The 19,805-nt window shown below is 43.8% G+C and overlaps 1 protein-coding gene across 1 annotated transcript in view; it reads right to left on the bottom strand.

The window, feature by feature from the left end:
- The window catches only part of nbeal1 (neurobeachin-like 1), a 50,346-nt gene extending 33,456 nt beyond the window's left edge, over window positions 1-16,890 (bottom strand). The window contains exons 1-9 of the mRNA XM_008283140.1: window positions 16,816-16,890; window positions 15,944-16,326; window positions 5,592-5,683; window positions 3,793-3,954; window positions 3,585-3,666; window positions 3,327-3,454; window positions 2,371-2,453; window positions 1,139-1,224; window positions 326-692 (exon numbers count right to left, since the gene is read on the bottom strand). Of these exons, the coding sequence (XP_008281362.1) occupies window positions 326-692; window positions 1,139-1,224; window positions 2,371-2,453; window positions 3,327-3,454; window positions 3,585-3,666; window positions 3,793-3,954; window positions 5,592-5,683; window positions 15,944-15,994 (1,051 nt within the window). The 5' untranslated portion in view covers window positions 15,995-16,326; window positions 16,816-16,890. The remainder of the gene's footprint in view (window positions 1-325; window positions 693-1,138; window positions 1,225-2,370; window positions 2,454-3,326; window positions 3,455-3,584; window positions 3,667-3,792; window positions 3,955-5,591; window positions 5,684-15,943; window positions 16,327-16,815) is intronic.
- Between the last annotated feature and the right edge of the window lie 2,915 nt (window positions 16,891-19,805).

Genomic DNA, 19,805 nt, shown 5'->3' with positions numbered 1-19,805 from the left:
CAATGATGGAACCAATTAAACATGTAAGGAGCAAAATATCTATAGTATGTAAAGCTGCCAATTTTTTTTCCCAGTGTTTCAAACACTTGTTGGCACTTGGAAAATATTTTACATGTTAATTCCAAGTTTTTCAATTTATTTAAAGTGTAAAATGAAAGACATTCAACTTTTCTACTTTTGAGTTTTCTCTGCTTTTAGCAATGCTGCAGTGAAAGGTGCAGAACTTTACATTGCAGTGAATAAAAGTGTGACAGGAGCAAAAAAACATCCAAGACCGACTCGGGGTTCAGAGGGTTTAGGTCTCTGTTGTCAGTTGACAGCGTACCTAGCATGTTTACTTGCAGCGCCACAAATCGACTCTCCCAGTGACGGCCCAGTGTCGGCACTCGGCCCTTGGCTTGCTGCTGCTGCTGCTGTCGCGCAGCAACGACAGCCGCTGGGTCCGAGTTGAGCAGCTTGAAGTAGTTTTCCAGCACGGATGCGATTTCCACTTGGCGCTGGTCAGAGCTGGAGGCCAGGAGGCGCTGCACCACCTCCCTCAAGCAGCCCAAAGTCAGCAGCGCCTTGCGGTCGGGGGCCTCGCTGTCCCAGTCTTCGCCCTCATCTGAAGAGCAGCTACCCATGGAGCAGTCAGCCAGCACCCGCATTAACACCTCCATGGTGGCCGGAGAGATTGCAAGCAGAGCGTTCCTCTGCCAGGGACGGAGAGTTTGAGGGAGGGAAACAGTGAAAGGGAACGGGGTGAGTCACAGCAAGTCAGTCAAGATAGGGGCACTAGAAGAACTACCAAGCTGGAGTACAGTAAAGCTGTGATGTGGTCTAGGAGCAAAATGCTTGAGGATAGCAATCAATAGTCTTCTCCTCTCAAACACCACCATCCTCAACATAAAACTGATCATATAGGCTACCATAGCAAACTCCCACTCTTCTATTTCCTACGTGCTCACAGACTTGGAACTATTCTTCATTGTTTGGTGCACTCTAAGCTAACGTCACAGTTGAAGCTGTCAGATCCTTCTCTGCAATAGAAACAGAAAGCCTTAAAGGGCCAATTAGGGGGCTGTTCCTTTAATCGGTCATTCTTACAGTGGAACGCCACCTATTGAGTGGATCAAGGTTTTGCCAACCAGGAGCTTACCTGATCCCCAGCTACTATGGCCCCAAACAGGTGCAGCAGGCAGCATTTCAGACTCTCCTTCAGGTGCTCGCTCTCCTGGAAGCACTCTGAAATGAGGACATACACACAAACACGTGAGTGCATTCGTTTGATGTGGAGACATGATGTCAGCTATGCAAATACAGCATTGTGACAAAACAAAACCGTCGCTCACAGCAAACCGTTGAAGTTCCCGTGCTTTTTATTCCAAACAAATCACTGATGACAGCAGACAAAGACTCTTTCTTTTTTTTTACACACGCAAGGAAGGTCAATGAAATCTGCAAACCAGATAAGATAGGACTTCAGCTATCACACCTAGTGCAGAAACACACACAGGCATGTGGCAGTCCTGCTGGTAACCTCTGGGTCATGGTGGTCCCCAGTCATCCATTAACTCATCTGTCAACACGTCCGACTGGGGAGAAGAAATCTGACATACAGGCTCCGTGATGTCTACTCTCTTTATCCCAATCAGGACTGAACTAAACTACATTCTACTATCTCTGGACAGCAGGGATGGCAGCTTAATACATAAATGAGGCTAATAAAAGGAAACGAGAACCATCAACCGTCTCCAAAGACACTAACACAGTCTATCTGGTTGGTTCCGGTGTTGTCATTAGTGCCAAACCACAGCAGCCACACATACGACACAGAACAGTAGGGCATGTTTGTTCAAAATGGCCGCCAGCGTCGCTGAAGTGGCTTGACAGACACCATTCGCTATCTGCTCATCTCAACCCCTGGCAAGCGCGGCGCGGACACAAAGAGTGGATTCAACAGGACCCGGAGAGGAAAGAGGAGGAGGCAGCGGGACAGAGAGTGACGGCATGAGAGCTCTTAGAAAAAAAAGACTGTCGAGGAGAGGAGAGAAGAGCTCATGTTCTGTAATCGTTAGAGTAGCCGGCTGAGCTGAGGATTGATTCCTCATCCACACCAGAAGAGGCGACTGAAGCAGGAGGTTGGACATCAAGTATGGAAAATCTATGACATGCCAAGAGGTTACCAATAAGAAACGTCACACAGTAAAGTTCAAGTGGGTGTTTTTTTTTATGACAGGTTAAATGATCCTGTCACGTGCAGCTGGTGTTTGTGTCTCAGTCCAATTTACCATAAAAGTTTTAGTTTAACCTAATTTGGCACACAGACAATTTGACACACTGATAAAGAAAGTCGGATCAAGAACTGGAGCGGAAAAACAAGAGACTTACGGTAAAAGAAAGGGACAAACTCAACGGTGAGGGGAGCTGCCTTGTACTTCTGCCTGCTCCTCTCTACGGTACCCAGCTGCTCCCTGGGAACAAACACACATCGGGCACAGATTATTCGTCTTAGAATAAAACCGAATTTGAAGTGTCACGGTGCTTCCAGACAGTGAGAGGATGCTGAGGTCATGTGCAGTGGAAAAAACAAGGAGAGTTGCTGCCACTCTCCGGAATGGGCCACGGCTCTGCCAAAGTTCAAGATGGTTCAACTTTTTTTTTTTTTCTAACTTGCCTCTGCGACTTGCTGTGTGACCATGGCAACCACAGAAACCACAGCGATGGGAACAATACGGGATGGGATTTTACACACATAGCGAGTTATCTGAAAGACAAGCCTCCTCACCAGAACAGAGCAGACAGACCGATGAAGAGGAACGGTATGGGAGCTCGCTGTCTGAAAAAGCACCTTTAATCAGTTTTGGAACCGTGGGAGGTTGTTTAGCTGACACTGCGTCTTTTGTGAGAGCTCGTGAGTTTTGTATCCTCAAATAAGTCATTTTAGTCAAATGCTTAGCACGTCTACATCTCCAGGGATGCACAGGACTGCAGACATCATTTGCAGTCTTACGGCCAAATTATTCCTGCTTTAAATGAGCGAAATGAAAAGAGGGGCTGTTAACAGTGAGTTTAAACCAAGCATGTTTGGAAAAGTAAGTAAGTTCATCCTTAGATAAATGAAAATAAGTTATATAAAAGTGGTGCATACAAAATAACCCACACCAAAACAAAGCAAAAATGCAGTTTGACTCATTAAAATGAGAAAAACACGACCAATCCAGTCTGTATATTCTTGTGCTCAGTGCTAAATACTTGCAAGATGTGAACTTGTGTGAAAGCTGCACAAGCCCCGTGAATGTTTTGTTTACATTATTGTAAAGAAAAGCTAAGCTGGATGTAGTTACCCGCACGTTCGATGCCTCCAGTTGCGGTACGGGTCGTAGAGGCTCTCGCAGAAAGCCAGCGCGTGACGGACAAACTCCTCCGCCTGACTCTGGTCTGCCATCTCCTTCTCTTTGGTCTTGCTCTTCAGCTGTAAGCGCACAGAGAGACCGACTTCACACAGCTGCTGTTACACGTGTTACTCAGACGATGGATAACATTTTAACTTCAAAAATGTGTGCTTATTGTTTACAGAAAAAAAAAAAGGGTGAGAGTCAGACCTGCTGAATGTAGAGTGTTGTCATGGTGATGATGTGATTGATGTAAGAGCAAGTTCCAATCTCCTCCACGTTGGACAGGTTCCTTTCAGAAGCATCCAAACACACACAAGACAAATCAACTCATCCATCATTTGTACTGGTGCATCTTTTCCATTAGGGTATAAAAAACAAAACATATCTTCTCAATATATGTGTTTCCTGTCCAGACCTGCAGATGATGATGAGGAACTTCAGCAGCAGCAGTGCCAGGTTCTGCTGCTCAGGCTCCAGGCCATCGGAGGCTTTCTGGACGCACTGCAGCAGCTGGTGGCGCAAAACCTGCAGGATGTTGTCGGGGAGGAGCGTTAACACCGGGGGAACCTCCTCTGGCCTGCAGACACAGGAGCAACCACAAAGCAGGATCATTAGCAATCTCTATGTGATGCTTATATGGCAGGCTTACTCAGGAGGTTTGTGCCAAATGTGGTGAAGGGAATATTCCGGGTGTTTATAATGGAGGCACTGCTGTAGCATACACAAGGGCAAGTTCATCTGAAGGACCACCATCTGCATTCACTCAATCACACATGCCTGGTGCATTCAGGCATTCACTCTGAGCAAAAACTGCATGTGTGCATATGAGAGAGACACAGAGAGAGAGAGAGCGAGCGCAGCCAAAACCCATGCAGTGAGCGTCGGTGGGAAAGCGGGACAGATGTGGCAGCTGCAGAGGAAGAAGGGAAGAAGATGAAACGAGGACGGCGGGGAGGAAAATGGAGAGAAGACAAAGTGACAGCGGAGGGAGGAGGGAAAAGCAGACGAGGATGGGAGAGAATGAGTCAAAGAAAGAGCAGAAAAGGGAAATAACACAACCAATCAGATTTAACCACCCATGTTCCTCCACCACCCTTTCACACGGCCCTCCCTCAGCTATAAGGGTTCTAGCTGTTCTAGCCGATGTTTATGTGATCACAACTGGCAGCGCAGCCGAGACATCAAACCAGTTTCCACTGTCAAACACTGGATGCGGGCTTTCAGATGAGCACTGAGGGTCTCTCGCGTTAATCTGCAGCATATTCTCAGGTGTCATCCCAAATCAGAGCATCACAACGTGTAGCCGCTCCACACAAAAGCATCTGTTGTGGCTGTGCTATTTTGGGTTTTTGCGCTGTGGAAGTGTGTGGTCATGCTGTGGATGACGCATACGAGAACCCACTCCTGACGACCTAGAAAACTGAAGTGGTGTATTAGTACGTGTGATTGGGAGGTCGGGGAAATTATGTGATTACAGGCAGACGGAGGGTGACGGGTTACTGCGCAGGATTAAATAACAATAGGGCATTAAATCAACACAGTAACACATCTGTTATAAGTGCATGTGGAGGGGAGGCTGGAACAAATAGTTAAAAATAATGGGTAAAAGATTACATTGTCAGCCAAATACTATATATATATTAATACATATATCTGTCGCTTTTTTGACTGAAAGCGAAGGATAAATGATAAAAAATACCCAAAAAATAATCTTTAAGTAGTGAGTAAATTTAGAAAAATGACAATTCAACCCATCCACCCATTTCTTAGTCTTCTTGGGATAAACTATTTTATATTTCCGGTTAGTTTTGGTTAAACGGGATAAGAATTCAGGACTCAATGTGACTTCTGATAACAGTTTTAAATACTGCTTTCTAAAATAAATGTAGAAATATGTTTGTTATTGTCAAACAGGGTATTTCTGGGATCAGAATGGGGCTTTTGGTTGTGACGGTGATCATGACCAGTCTGCCTGAAGACCTTATTTTATCTATTTTGACCATTTGATAAACCAAATCGTCTTTTGTGCTTGACAAAAAAATAAAACCTCAACCAAGAAAATTGGTAAAAAATATAAATGTAGTTTTTATTCTAATGTCTTCTGATTTGCCCGTAGTTTTGACACTCTTTAGGGGTCACCAGAATTCCCCCTGTGCAGGAAAAACAGTCATCGTGAGCTTCAAGTGATTATAATCACAGTTTACAACGAGTTACCTTGAAGGTGGCTTTTCAAAGTCCACATCGAGGCATCGCTCATAGGAGCTGATGAAAATCTCCAGCCATAGCTTCAAGTAGTCTGGATCCCTCTGAGAAAGGAAATAGGTAGAGCGAAGAGAAGTATAGATGTAGAAGTGAGAATCAGAGAGAGGTGAGAGTGAGGACATAAAAACATGAGACAATACGTTTAGTTGCCTTTGTTGACAAACGCCGTCAAGCTTAAAATAAATGAATGTCTGGTAGCTGACAAGCCTTGTCTGCAGTTTGATTGAATGTATTGTTGTGTAGCGCTGTTGTTGTTGCATGATCAGTGCATGTGTGTAAAAGATCCCTCTGTGACTTCCACTCCCAGACAACAATAAGCCACAAACTTTTTTCGTCTCTCTGTAATTCAGAACTATAGTGACAGCAGATCTTTCAAACGCTCGAGGAAATGTTTTCATTGCTTCAAGGACTTAAACGCTTAAACCTCAGACATTCAGCTTCATGTCCTGAAGCAACAATGAAAGAAAAGTGACAAGATATGCAGGCTATTCTGCATATTATGTAAAGACGGAGACGTTGGGCTGCTAACAAAGCACGCTAAACACATGAGAACAGGAATGTCTCAGGTGGGTGTGGGCATGGATCTTATCTTCCTCCGAGGGCGCGGAAGCTAAAGCATGCACCTGTTGCAGTGGAAAACGGGTCGGGCCGCATTCTAAGACCGAGTGTCTAGGAGTCGGCTGATCGGCATTTCCTAAATTCCTGGAAAAATGCCCAGAGGAGGACGGGGTGGCAACATCAGCCGGGGGGGAGGAGTGGCTCGGCTCAGCCGCAGGAACAAACACAGAAACACAAAACTACTACACATAAGAACTGTAACGATGTGTTAATTTACTGAGAATACTCCCACAATACCCTACCTGTTGTTTAGTGCTGAGACTATGAGCTTTAACTCTTATGCAATACACATGGAGAACAACAGTATCGCGTCTCGTCATTATTACAATAACTGACAGGTGGAACAGAAACGAGTCACTCCAACACTCAACACTTTAGACTGTAAATACCATTTAATTTTCATTTATGTAATCAAACCATCACCACCTAAGAATGTGAACTGGGGACACTGAGAACAAATGCCTAAAAGCAACGCATACTGGAATTTTATTATGCATGTAATCTCCTAATACTGAACATAATAGGAGGGCGTGTGCTGCAGAAACAACATTTCCAGGCAGAGCTGTTCTGCATAAAGCAGGACTGATACCAGCAATGACTCATAGTTTTGATTAACCTTCCATTTATTTCCTTATTGATCTATTAACTGTTTTTTTTTATTCACAAAATCCAAAGTCCATCCCATGAAACCAATCAGCAGCGTGTGCAGCACATGGAATGCAGTTTTGAATTCCTCATACAGGAGTAATCACGAGCTCACAACCCCCCCAGCGGAGCCTGTCATTGGGACTTTGAGCCATATGGAGGGTGTGAGTGTGCGATCTAGGTCAAGGAGGGCTGAGGAGGTGATCAGGGCAGATTACAATAACAATAGGCTGTTTATTGAAGTGCATTCGGTGTTGCTTGACCAGCGGTCGTTTTGTTAGCCATTAATTAAGATAATAACGTAGCGGGAGCCTGTGACACGTTGATGGAGCTGGAAGAAAACGCAGGTGCTTGTTAGAACTTTATGATTCACTCTGTGGAGAAGTGTCTGCAGTAAATGTTATGACAATCCATCCAACAGAGCGGAGAACGTGTGAGAGCTACGAGGCTGTGGCTGCACAAGGATCATGTGCATAAATGTTGAAGTGCTGCAGTGATTAAAGCTTCTGCTCTACAAAATGTACATTAAGGCTAAGACGACCAGCGCTGACATTTTACACTATTAAGGCTGCACGATGGAAAGTTCTAGCTTCAATATTGTGCACATGCAATAATGCCATCCCAGGATGTGAGAAGTAAAGTGGGGCAAAATAAACTTAAGCACACTGTGCAACTTCTTCAGCAGGCACTCTTGCAATCGTTTCAACCACCAAAGGAAACACAACTAATTTGTTTGGTCATTTAAATCAGCTGCTGTTTGGTGAGTGCAAAACCAGATCTGAACACCATCCAAGGAAAAAAACTATTTTGGACGCCTTCAACAAATGTTCCAAAGGGCTTTTTTAAAATATTTTTTTCTTTCTTCTGATGCAGATTCACTCCCCTTACAACTACAATTTTCAGAATAAGATCTGCTTTAGGGGCTGCAAGGTGGCTCGGCGGTTAGCACCGTTGCCTCGCAGCTAGAAGAACACCTGGGATCTCTCTGCAGTGGAGTCTCCATGTTCTCCCCGTGCAGCGTGGGTTCTCTCCGGGTTCTCCGGCTTCCTCCCACAGTCCAGAAACATGTTGAGGTTAATTGGTGACTCTAAAATATCCGTAGGTGTGAATGTGAGTGTGCTTGGTTGTCTGTCGCTAAGCAGTGTATACATAATGGATGGATGGATCTCCGCTTTAATGTATTTTATTGTCTTGTCACCTTCTTCCACCACTGCTGTGACTTCCTATCATGTGCTAAACCCCTGAGAACATCCCATGATACCAACTGGAGACGGACTGAAACAGGATCAAAGGACCGCAGACAACTCATGGGCTAATTCACAGTATTTGCAATCATGACATAAAATAGCTTGCAGATTATAGCTTAAAACTAAGAAGAAAAAAAAACACAGACAGTGACTGGAAAAACTTGGGTTTTCTCAGGATAGCACCGCCATCTGTCTACAGAGTGGGAGAGGGGCTGAGAGGGAGGCTGACTGCTTCTGTCTGCGTGTCAGAGTGGGAATCAGCCAGAACGGAACAGGAAGCCAGCGCTGTGTAATTCCTAGTGAAGTCATCAGAACAATCCTGCGACGCTGGCTTGTGTGTGTGTGTGTGTGTGTGTGTGTGTGTGTGTGTGTGTGTGTGTGTGTCAGAGAACCAGGGAAACAGAACGAAGAAAAGAAGGAGACGGACGTCAGAACAGAATAATCCACAGTAGCAATGTGCTCTGCTGGGAGAACATCTCACCTTAACCGCATAAATCACTGACAGCACAGAGAGAAAACGTTTATTACTGGATGCTGCCGACGCTGTTCTTTACCTTCGGTGACAAACACTCTATTGTCTTTGTGTGTGAGCGAATGCCACTGCTAGAAAATCTGAAGATGATGATTTAAGCCAGTAGCTTCCCTCTCAAGTGACTGGGCTTGCTCGCAGCAGCCACTGAATGAATGTGTGTGTGTGTGTGTGTGTGTGAGAGTGTGTGTGTGAAAGAATGTCCTCTTTTAGGCAGCAGCTTGGGAGCACAGATGCCCATTGAGGGTTTGGACTGTGGCAGGCGGGGACACACCCTGCTCTACATGGCTCTGTTTATCCTTGGCCTTCATCACCGGCCTGCCACACACACACACACACACACAATGATGTACAACTAGAAGCCCTAACTTAATAACAGTCACCTTGTCCCAACTCTCACAATCATCTTGTGTCCCAGTGTGCATACAAACAATTCCCATGAGCGGCTCACGTGGCTCTCCAGTGGGCTCCATTATCACGTTCGGCTGGGTGCCAGGCTACTACATCACATTCCTACAGATCTGTTTAGGTTGACCTCTGTGAAGATAACAAGGTCGCCAGCGTTACAGATCAATGCGCTTCATTCTTGAAATTGAGACCTCTATTGACGAACAGATCGGTGGGAGGGTCGGGTTGCTCTGGGTGGAAGCGCTGATCGAGCATCAGGATCCACCGACGGCCCTCGTTTACTCTCACGCAAGCGATGACGTCCAAGAATGTGAATCAATCAAAAGAAAATTAATTGGCTCCTGTTTTGGCTCCTCTTTGTCGTATTTCTTTCTCCAGCTACCTCAGATTGTGAACATCGACCAAGAAAAACAACACTGTGGAAGGCATCATGTGGCTTTGCAAAGTTGTGAGGAGCATTTTCCCCTCATTGTTTTTTAGGTTTCACAGACAAAACTATTAAAAACAATCAGCAGAAGGCAGGCAACTGGTGGATACACCTTGGACAGGTCTGGAGGACTGACAGACAGACCAAGCCACACACACTCACAGTCCACATACCTACAGCCAATTTAGAATCACAAATGAACCTGCCATGCACGCTATTGGGCTGTGGGAGGAAACCTACGTAGGCGCACAGCGAACATGCAAACTCTGCCCTTCTTGTTGCAAGGTGACAGCGCGTCATACTGTCAACAACCAAAGAAAAGGCCCGACATAGTTCCCTACAGCTGAAGCATTTAGAGAGCTTCATTTATGCAAACAAAAGTCCACCACCCAAAAACATTTAATTTACCACCATAGGTAAAGTAAAGCATCAAATCCAGACACCTGAAAGGCTGGAATCTGCACATATCTGGGATTTAGTGCTTGATTCTAGTTCAATCAAACACTGGTCGCAGCAGCTTTACTTTTTTGGTGCTTACGGTATTTCATGGTCGCTCTGTTACACTCAGCAACACATCTGTGTATGGAAGAAGCTAAAGTTGTGGAGTAACTGACGACTTGCAGGACGACAAAGTGTTCCCATTTCGTTTGTGTCATGCACCCGTATGAGGAAGCATATTATAGGTGTTGATTCCACATTGTTTTACTGATCAACAGTCGGTGATAGCAAACAAGATAAACACAGATGCATTTAATGCGACGTTTTTTCAGCGTTGTAAATGTTTTATGGGAAACCAAGCACACATATTTTCTTTGTTACACTGTGAGGGTCCCTACAATGCATTTTGGTGAAATATAAGTTTGTGAACATCCATCCATCATCTATAAACCGCTTAATCCTCACTAGGGTCATGGGGGGCTGGAGTCTATCCCAGCTGACTCAGGGTGAAGGCAGGTTCACCTGGACAGGTAACCAGTCTATCACAGGGCTACACTTAGAGACAGACAACCAAGCACACTCACATTCACACCTACAGACAATTTACAATCACCAATTAACCCCGAGAGAACCCACGCTGCACGGGGAGAACATGGAGACTCCACGCAGAAAGATCCTCACCGGGACGCGTACCGGCAACCTTCTTGCAGCGAGGCGACGGTGCTAACCACCGAGCCACCTAACAGCCCAGTTTGCGAACGAGCTACAAAAATAAATAAAAAACAATCTACTTCAAAACCAAATTCAACACATTTCAAACACACAAATAAAAACGGCGACTGCAATAAAACAAGGTAAATATTCCATTACTATCTTTGCTAACTCACACCAACAGCCTTCGTTGCATATTTGTAAAGGAGAAGCTTTTTTCCAAAGAGTAATTTAAACCTGATTACTTTATTGATCTGCTATCAGCTGCCACATGCTCCTACGCAGTGCAGCTACACAGTCTGCAGCTCAGCAAGCGCTCCAACCTTCCAGACAGGCGTGGTCTGCCAGCTGGTCGGGCGGCTGCCTGCCTGCTCGGTTTTGGGAGGCTGACGGTGACCTGGTTTGGTGGAAGTGGCATGGAATCACTGTAACCGCAATGTTTAAAGGTCTCCTCCCTGTAGGTTTAAGAGCCGGCTGTGGTCTTTCTGCTTCTGCCCCCTCACAGGCCAACATCACTCCCCATCAATCAGTGACAACCCCTCCGGCCATGACGTCGCTGACAGAGGTGTATTTATAGAGGCTGGTGGGAGGGGTCAGGACCACATGAGACACGTCTGATCCACTGTGTTTGTGACATCAGTGTTAGTGCAGAGATATGCGAGCAAAATGAGAAGCACGACTCCAACAGTGAGGAAGAAGGCTAGCCTGAGGGAACAAACTTCGCATACCAGCAGATACAGTAAACTCGTGCCTGAGTGTGTGAGCCTGTGTGTAGCGTGGTGTGCACTTGTGTGTGTGTGTGTGTGTGTGTGTGTGGCGACAGAGATTATACTGCAACAAGCAAACAAGCAGCAAAGCCGGAAAACGACCTGAGTAATCTACTTGAGCAAATATGTGAAACCGCGGCACTTTCTCCTCCTCCACCATCACTTCCAGTTTGATTTCCCGACCCGTTTCTCTCGTCCCCACATCGTTCCCGCCCCCCTTCCTCCAATCCTCTCTCTATATGCAGCCTCCCATAAGTGCAGGGGTTTATGCAAATCACTGCCGCTTTCTCCAATCCAGTCAAAAGGCGACTCACCACCAGGCAGGGAAAGGTGGGATGACGGTTCTGTGAGTCTGAACCAGAAATCCCTGATTTGTGGACAGCTGAGAAGCGGTGAGGATTTCTCTTAGAATTAAGATGCTGGACTCAACTTTAAAGCCACTGAGGGGTGAAATGATGCCCCTGGCTGTTGAGGCATGTTCCCCGCGGTTGGGAATTAAAAAGGCTTTTCTGCAGCAGACAAAGGCTTTAGGAGCATAACTGGCATTATTCAGAAAGTCTGCTAAACCCTCCACTTGCTCTGACAACCCCCCTCTGGATAATATACTGGTGGAAGAGGAAAGGCACTGCAGCAGCGGCGTGGCTTCGCTGGTTACCGCTGCTAAGGGACGACGCTCTGGCAACTAAGAAGATCGCTGGTTACGTAACGGCCTTAGCTGTTGTCTGTGACCTCTCAGCCTGCTACAACTCAGAGGAGTGAGCTGGAGTCAAGCCCCCTGCAGATCCCATTTTAACCGTAAAAATCACACAATATAGAACTTACGATTGCTGCAGATATGTACGAACACACAAAATCCTCACTTTGAAGCATCTCAACAGAGTCTAAAGAGTTTCTGGGACTGATGATGATCCTGCCATTCATTTAACAGGTGCTAATACATTACACACTGTACGTATTATCAACAAATCTGATTTTAAGTTGTTTTCTTTTTTTACAATAGCAACATAATCATAAACTAAATTACAGACACACTTCAGCACTTAGTATGTTTCACAACTACAATTAATCGATGAGTTTTCGACTATTAAATCAATCACCAGTGGTTAATTGGTTTGATTGAGCTGGTTTAAATCTTTTTATTTTCTGGTTTCTTTCCTCCTCTATGGCAGCAAACTGAATATCTTTTGAGGTAATGGAAAAAACAAGACATTTGAAGATGTCATTTTGGGCTTTAGGAAACACTGATCAAAATTTGTCGCCGTTTCTTTATGGATGAAACTAGAAAGTAATAAACTAATGAATTGAAAGTGAAAACAAACAGTAGTTGCAGCCCTGTTCTCTGTACAGATTTATCAATACAGACTCATTTACAGGTTAAAGTCTCTCATGTAAACAAACATTTGAAAGTCTTGAGTCTCATTCTGAACATGTGGTTAAAAGCTCAGGTACCGTAGCCAGTCAGTAAACCTCTGAGCCGAGATTATTTAAGATTACAAAGACTTGCTGCACTCGTTGTCTTGTGTAAATGCTGCTGGAAGTGGAGTTACTCTTTAGTAAACATTTAGATGATGGAAAACTACTTTAAATGCTGCATATGTCTGTTTGAAGCAGGCATGTGCCTCCATGAGCAAATATTTGTTGGAATATTCTGCTGTCAGGTTAAAAGCAAAAACAGAGTATAGACAGAAGTCGGCGACTACTTTCTAAAGATAAAGAATACTTTGAAATAGGCTGCAACTAATAATTACTTCCACCGTCGAACAATCTGTCAGTTATTTCCTTCAGTAAATGATTAATTGTGTGATCAATAAAATAATAAAAAATGTTTTTACAGTCCAAGTTGATGCCCTCAAATGTCTTGTTTTGCCCAAAGATATTCAGCTTACTGTCACCCAAACCACTTAATCAACTCTCTAAATTAACATATCAGTTGACAACCAATTAATTAATCATTGTAACTCTATTTTAAAACACATTTTAGGATGTAAGGACAAGAGAACCTAATAATATACGGCGTAGCTTCATTACATAGTAGATTTATCATCTGTGTCAAATCCGAAAGTAATAAGTGAACAATTCATTAGTTTTTTTCTTTCAGGGGATTTTTTCCAACGGCAAAAGCACCAGTGTTATCCTTTAATGCTGGACATAAAACTCAGTAATGTGAACATGTGGCAGAGGTGGAAAAGTTAAATAGGCCCTTAAAAACCAAAAAGAACTGCTCAGTACATTACTTCCCATACAATGTGAGCACAGCGCCAGTCCCCACACATCGCACCGCCTCCTACTCACTTCTCAACACTGATATTGATGCCACAGCTGCTCTGTCAACAATTTCTGACCTCATCATCATTTTTGCCAACAGGACAGCTGCCACTGGTGGCTCGAAACAGTCAGAAATATGTTCGCAGGGTCATACGCCAAAGCCTTTAATTCAACAGTCGCACATCTGTTTCAGTGAAAACCCTTCCTCTTCCTCCTTCGGTGCCTGGAACCGGTTGACGATCAGGTGAATGACGATGACACATAAAGATAAACTATCAGTTCGACAGCTGATGTCGAGCTGACTGAACTGGATGAGCTGGTTCTTCCGGTGCGGCCAAGGGCTGCTTGTATTGTAAAAGCTCCGACTGTCAACAACACTCATCGGACCGACTCCTCTACAGACAACAGTTTGAGTGTTAACCTCCAACACTGAAAAGAAGCCACTGATGGCTCTACTGTTGTCAATCATTAAACAGGGCGAGGACACGAGGGAGGCACAGCATCAGGATGAGGAAAGGAATAAAACTTTAGTCATCTAGCTGAAATATATAGTCCAGTTTAAGGAATTTATGGATTGTGCTTGATGTAGTTTTACGCTTCGATAGCCTAGATAGCGACAACACTATCTGAACATTGAGCACCCCGGATACTAATTGTAAAACACATGAATGCATAAATAACATAACCAGGACATAATCGCTTGAACTATATCTCAAACTGTAACTAGACCACCAGTGTTGAGGTACTGTGTGATGCACAACTTGCACTTTCTTGCACACAACTACGATAAGAAAATAGTTGTGCTGGTTGAGACAACATGAGGCTGCAGAGGGGAGGAAGGGACCGAGGTCAGCAGTGGAACGATTAACCCTTCGCTGGGACACAGGGGGTCTGGTCTCAGAGGCCAGACAAGCCCCACACACATACATTCCTCATCCGATTTAGGCCACGTGACTGCTGCTTCTCCTTAAAGACAGCATATCCTGGCAACCCTCACTCACACATATGTATAGTGAAGGGACGCCCGCCAGCCATACCTGACATTTCAGCTGCTCGGGGAGAGACAGGCAGCTACACATATATATTTAAATGCCTCTCGCTGTCCCTCATGCAGCTATAAAGCTTGCCCCAGTGGACCTTGGCTCGAATCCAGGATGAAATGAAATTATCCTTCCTTGCAGTATAATGCTTGGTCAATGCAAATACACAGCCCTGCTAGAACAAATGCAATGTGTACGCTTGCAGCAGTCGCTGGCATTTTCACGACTGACTGTGATAAGTGTGTGTAGGCAGAACTGTGTCGGAATACTTCTGTTAAGACCCCCGAACACCCACAACGCTGGCATTAGATGCTGCATCTGTGCCAGCAGTCATACGCTTTTACCTCTCAGGGTGAGGATTACTCGATGCCATATCCTAAACATAAGAACACCAGCTCTGCTTTAATGGGTAAATACTTTAGAGAGGGCTGCGTACTGCGTGTGTTTTTGTGAGGGATTACTGTGGGAAGCAAGTGTGCAACTGCAGCCTGGCTCACGTGAGGAGCGGCTCAGGCAGGCCGCTTTGATTGGACACCGGGATGGGCGCATGCTTTATCACAGACCGAATTAAATCTAGCCAACAGCTGACTCAAGGGCTGCTGTCTTTACTCGAGTGTCACTCATTCATCTCCACTGTGAAAACAACACCACAACATGATGTAATGCCGTCAAAAAACACCCATACTTGTGTTAAATCTTAATTTATGTTCAATTTTATATATTATTTAGTCAGCGCCTATATAACAGGGAAGCTGGATGTAGATGACATTACATTACAGAGTGTTCTCAGTGGATGAATTATTCATTTATAAACTTAATGTGTCCCCCAGTGATAAATCCTTCAGGATCTACAAGCAATTTCATTAGTCTGCCTTTTACTGCAGTGCTTTAAAATGTTTTATACGCTACTTCAGAGGCTTTTGCATCCTGGAAAGTGTAATATATATATATAATGGAAATATGCTGGTTTAAAACTGTATGTCTGCACAGGTCAGAGCTAACCGCAGCCTGTCACTGCTTAATCTGTTATAAAAACAAGAAGAAACCCTATACTTCCAAAATATAAATGCCATGAGAGAAGAAGCTCGTTGCTGGAGGAGGAAATGCCATCACACTGTCCATGACTTCACCCGGTGGCTACTCAACAGGAGACAGATCAGCCATAATGGGAGTAATGGGAGCGTGTGTGTGTGCAGGGATACACCTTACCTTGGTGCAGTAGAGCATCCACACTTCATACAGTCTCTCCTTGGATGCCATGGTGCCGCTGAGAGGCACCCTCAGGCTGCGGTGTCCACCGAGGTCACTTCCCTGGACGCTTCATGGTCTTCAGTCATGAGCTAAACTCCTTCTTCTGGACCTCCACGATCAACATCATGACTGTCCGACTGTGGCAGGCCGTAAAACTCCTTTAAAAACGCGTTAAAAACACCAAGGCTGTCGGGGGACGATGAAGGGAAGAAACTTTCCAAAAAAATTACTCCATGTCACAGGAGGGCTGAGCGGTCCTGGAGAGGACTTGGAGCAGCTGGGCCTGGGCTCCCACTTTTTTTTTTTCCTCCCAGCTTTTCTTGGAGGTTTTCCCAGCGGCGCTATCAATGATAACACAGACAGTTAGATATCATGGAGGCGGCTGTTTGGTCAAACAAATGGCGAAGCTAGCAGCGACAAAAACACCTCCAATAACGGTTACTCCTTGTGCACTTTGAGCTGCCCTGCTGGCTCACACACACCGAGGCGGTGGTGGTTTGACTACACGGTAAAAACACACACACACTATTATTAATGTCTATTTCTACTCCCCCGATAAGCCGCCAGCAGCCCCGCTCATCCCGTGACAGCTGCGCGACGAACGCCGCCGTATCACTCGACCTTACCTGACCAGGCTAGCTAAAACAGCTAGCTGTCAAAAAAAGCATATTTCTGTTTTTTAATGCCCCTTTCTCCTCCTCCTCCTCATGTGACAGAAACGCCTCGTCCGCCCCCGGCCCGCCCGGCCACGCCACGCTCGTATGGAAGCAACAAACGTGAGAAATGTGATAAATAGTGTCGAAACCATCGAGGGCTTGGAGACCACTCACCTGAGTAACGAAAAGACCAACTGTCACTGACGCCGTTCACAGAGTTGTTGTTGCTGCGTCAAGCTAGCGGCGGTCACAGCGCGCGGCCAGATGACGTCGGCGGTCAGTTGGAATTATTTCAAAATAAGAGAACCCAGTTGAAAAAACCGCAAAAACGATCATTTCCTTCATTTGCAAGTGGATCTGGTTTGTGTTTGAAATTTTTTTCTATTATCTGATGTCGGCTATTTCTTCTTTAAAAAGAATCAAAGGTAAAGAAGTCTTCATTTTTACTGATTTTTTTTATTATTTAATTTTTCATTCATTTATTTACATACTTATTTTATTACGTAATTATTGTTATTTTCTTGTACTTTCTTTCTATATTTCTGGATGCTGCTGTGACGTGTAAATTTCTCCCAATGGGGGAATTAATAAAAATCAATAAAAAATTATTCTATTCTATTATTACATATATGGTGATACAAGAAAGTTATTATTGTTGTTGTTGTAAAAAAAAAAAAAAAAAAAAATAATTTAAAAAAATGTGGCATTGGCTTTACTGTACAAACCAAAATAGAAAACTACAAGCTTGTTATAAAGTTCGACATAAATAGAAATGCAGGGTAAAATGTTTGTGTTGTGGTTTTATTGTAGAAAAAATCTGCCATAAAAATACTGGACAATATTATTTTTCACTTTCACTATTTAGGATATTTAAACCAACATCTGCCCTGATCACAACGACCAATTATTCATTAATTTTTGGGATTTTTAAAACTTTAAATGGCAGTTCGTTTGTAGTATGCCACAGCTGTTTTTAGATGAGAATTTTTTTTTTTTTTAGAAATAACACGTGGTACGAGTTTTTTGTTTCGCTTTTAAATTACAGTCTATGATATGTCAGTGCTTAACAACCCTGACACATCAATAAAAAACTCACAAACAGGTTCTTAGATGACAAAAATACTTTACATTAATCCTGTGTTGTATTCTGTGTGCACGCCACAGGATGGTCTTTTATTTTGGTAGGTGAAATGGATGCATTAAACACTGCAGCAAATGACACAACAATACCAGCAACCAAGAGAACATGTCCGGGCTTAAACTGCAGCTCCAGTGCAGCGGACGTGTGTCTGTCGGGTCGTATTTATATGAGGAAACTGAAGTTGTCACACAGTGGGGAGAAGCGCGCTTTAAATGTTCGCTGTACCGCTCGGTGTATTTGCGACAGTGTTTCTCCTTTACGTTGTCGATGTGGACTTTGGTGGTTGCTAAGGGCTGGGCAGAGCGCCACCGGTTTGTTTTGATGTCGTGCTGCCACCTAGTGGAGAAAAAGAGGACTGATACTAATACGTGGAGCGGTGGAGATGTGTTTTATATATATATAATAATTAAATTGTTAATAAATTACACAGAGTTGCCATGGAGATCAACTGAAGCGACTTTGGGCACTGGGCAATTGTTATACGCATGTGCGAAAGCATCGAAGGCAAAGTACAACTACAAAGATTAAAAAAATAAAATAAAATAATACCTGTAAAGAAATAAGGAGAAAGTTTTGTGATATAAGATAAAGTCTTGTGTTGCTGCAGCTGCAATGTTTGTGTGACATCATGACATCACAGCTGTGTCGTGTCATGTGGCTTTTGAAGAAGCTGCTGCCAGGACACTGAAAGCAAAGCTGAAGACATCTAGAAAAAAGTGGGAGCTTTGTGACAAAGGTGACAAAGTTCTTCCACAAGAAGACCAGCGAGGTGAAGACCAGCAAGGTGAATAGCACGAGAGAAGTCAGCAACCAGGAGAGCGGGTCGACTGCAACGCCTCAGAGGAAGAAGAACCGCTTCAGGATTCTGTCTTCTGATGGAAATCATTTGAGGAGGACATTTATCTCATACTGACGTGCCTTCCAGGAACCAATATCCATTCCTGTCTTTCTGTATTAGTAAGAATTAATAAACATTTCTATCACAAAAACCAAATCATGACCTGAGAGTTTGCCAGAAGTCAGTAGAACACGATACTAATCCAACACTGGATCGATCGTTACAAGTAAATGTACTCATTGCAGAATTACACACAGACACCAAAACACTCCTCTGAAGTTTTCTGAGACGAGCCTGATGCAGGATAGAAAGTGTTTGAAATACAAGAAGGTAGGTGGCACATTTTTACCTTATGCAGGAATGTTCCTCACAGGTTCTAACCTTTTGGGAGGAGGCAGATTTTGGAGATAAAACAGCACCAGAATTCCCTTTAGTTATGTCGAATTAGTGACAAAAAATGTTGACCACAAGGTGTCACCACAGCACAGTTGGGATCAGGAGTCATTGTGTTGATGTGGTTTTACAAACACAGAAACAAGACAAATAATTTGAAAAATGCATCGAAATGCTTGGGTTCGGTTTTCTCATTTTTCCTTTGGACACAAAAAATACGAGATTTTGTTTTTGTTCTAAAATTAAACAAAAAAGCCATGTGACCTCAGGTTTTGGTTTTCAAGTGAAAAGGTGACGAACAAATATGCACGGCGCTTGTTTTTTTTTTTTTTCATTTTTGGTTTTAAATCAAAAAGACATAGAAACAGAAATCCTTTTTTTTCCCCCATTTTTGAATTACAAATGAACCTCCGACGACCTTCCACTTTATAAAAACATGAATCCCAATCAGAGGTCATCCACACATCTGTATTTGAATCTAGATTGAAATGATTAATTTAGGATCAGTGAACTGATCTGAGCAGCATCGGTTAACACTGTGATATTCTCAGGTAATTATTTTAAAGCTCAAAAGGTCACTAATACTGAAAAACACAGTCAGTGTCAGAAAAGGACAAAAATGGCGACAAGATGTGTTTGATGCTAAAACAATGAGTTTAAACTAAGAATATAGTTTAAGGTCCATGCATGTATGTGGGTGGGTTCATATTCTAAATGTCCTAAAATACAAAGGAGAAAAGTTCATTCACAACACATCTGTCAACACACGTCATAAAAAAAATCAGTCAAGGC

Source organism: Stegastes partitus, unplaced genomic scaffold, assembly GCF_000690725.1.
Source record: "Stegastes partitus isolate 25-593 unplaced genomic scaffold, Stegastes_partitus-1.0.2 Scaffold298, whole genome shotgun sequence".
In the NCBI taxonomy this organism is placed as follows: Eukaryota; Metazoa; Chordata; class Actinopteri; family Pomacentridae; genus Stegastes; species Stegastes partitus.
Note: the sequence above shows the minus strand (reverse complement) of the source record. Positions and strands in the feature narration are given on the sequence as shown.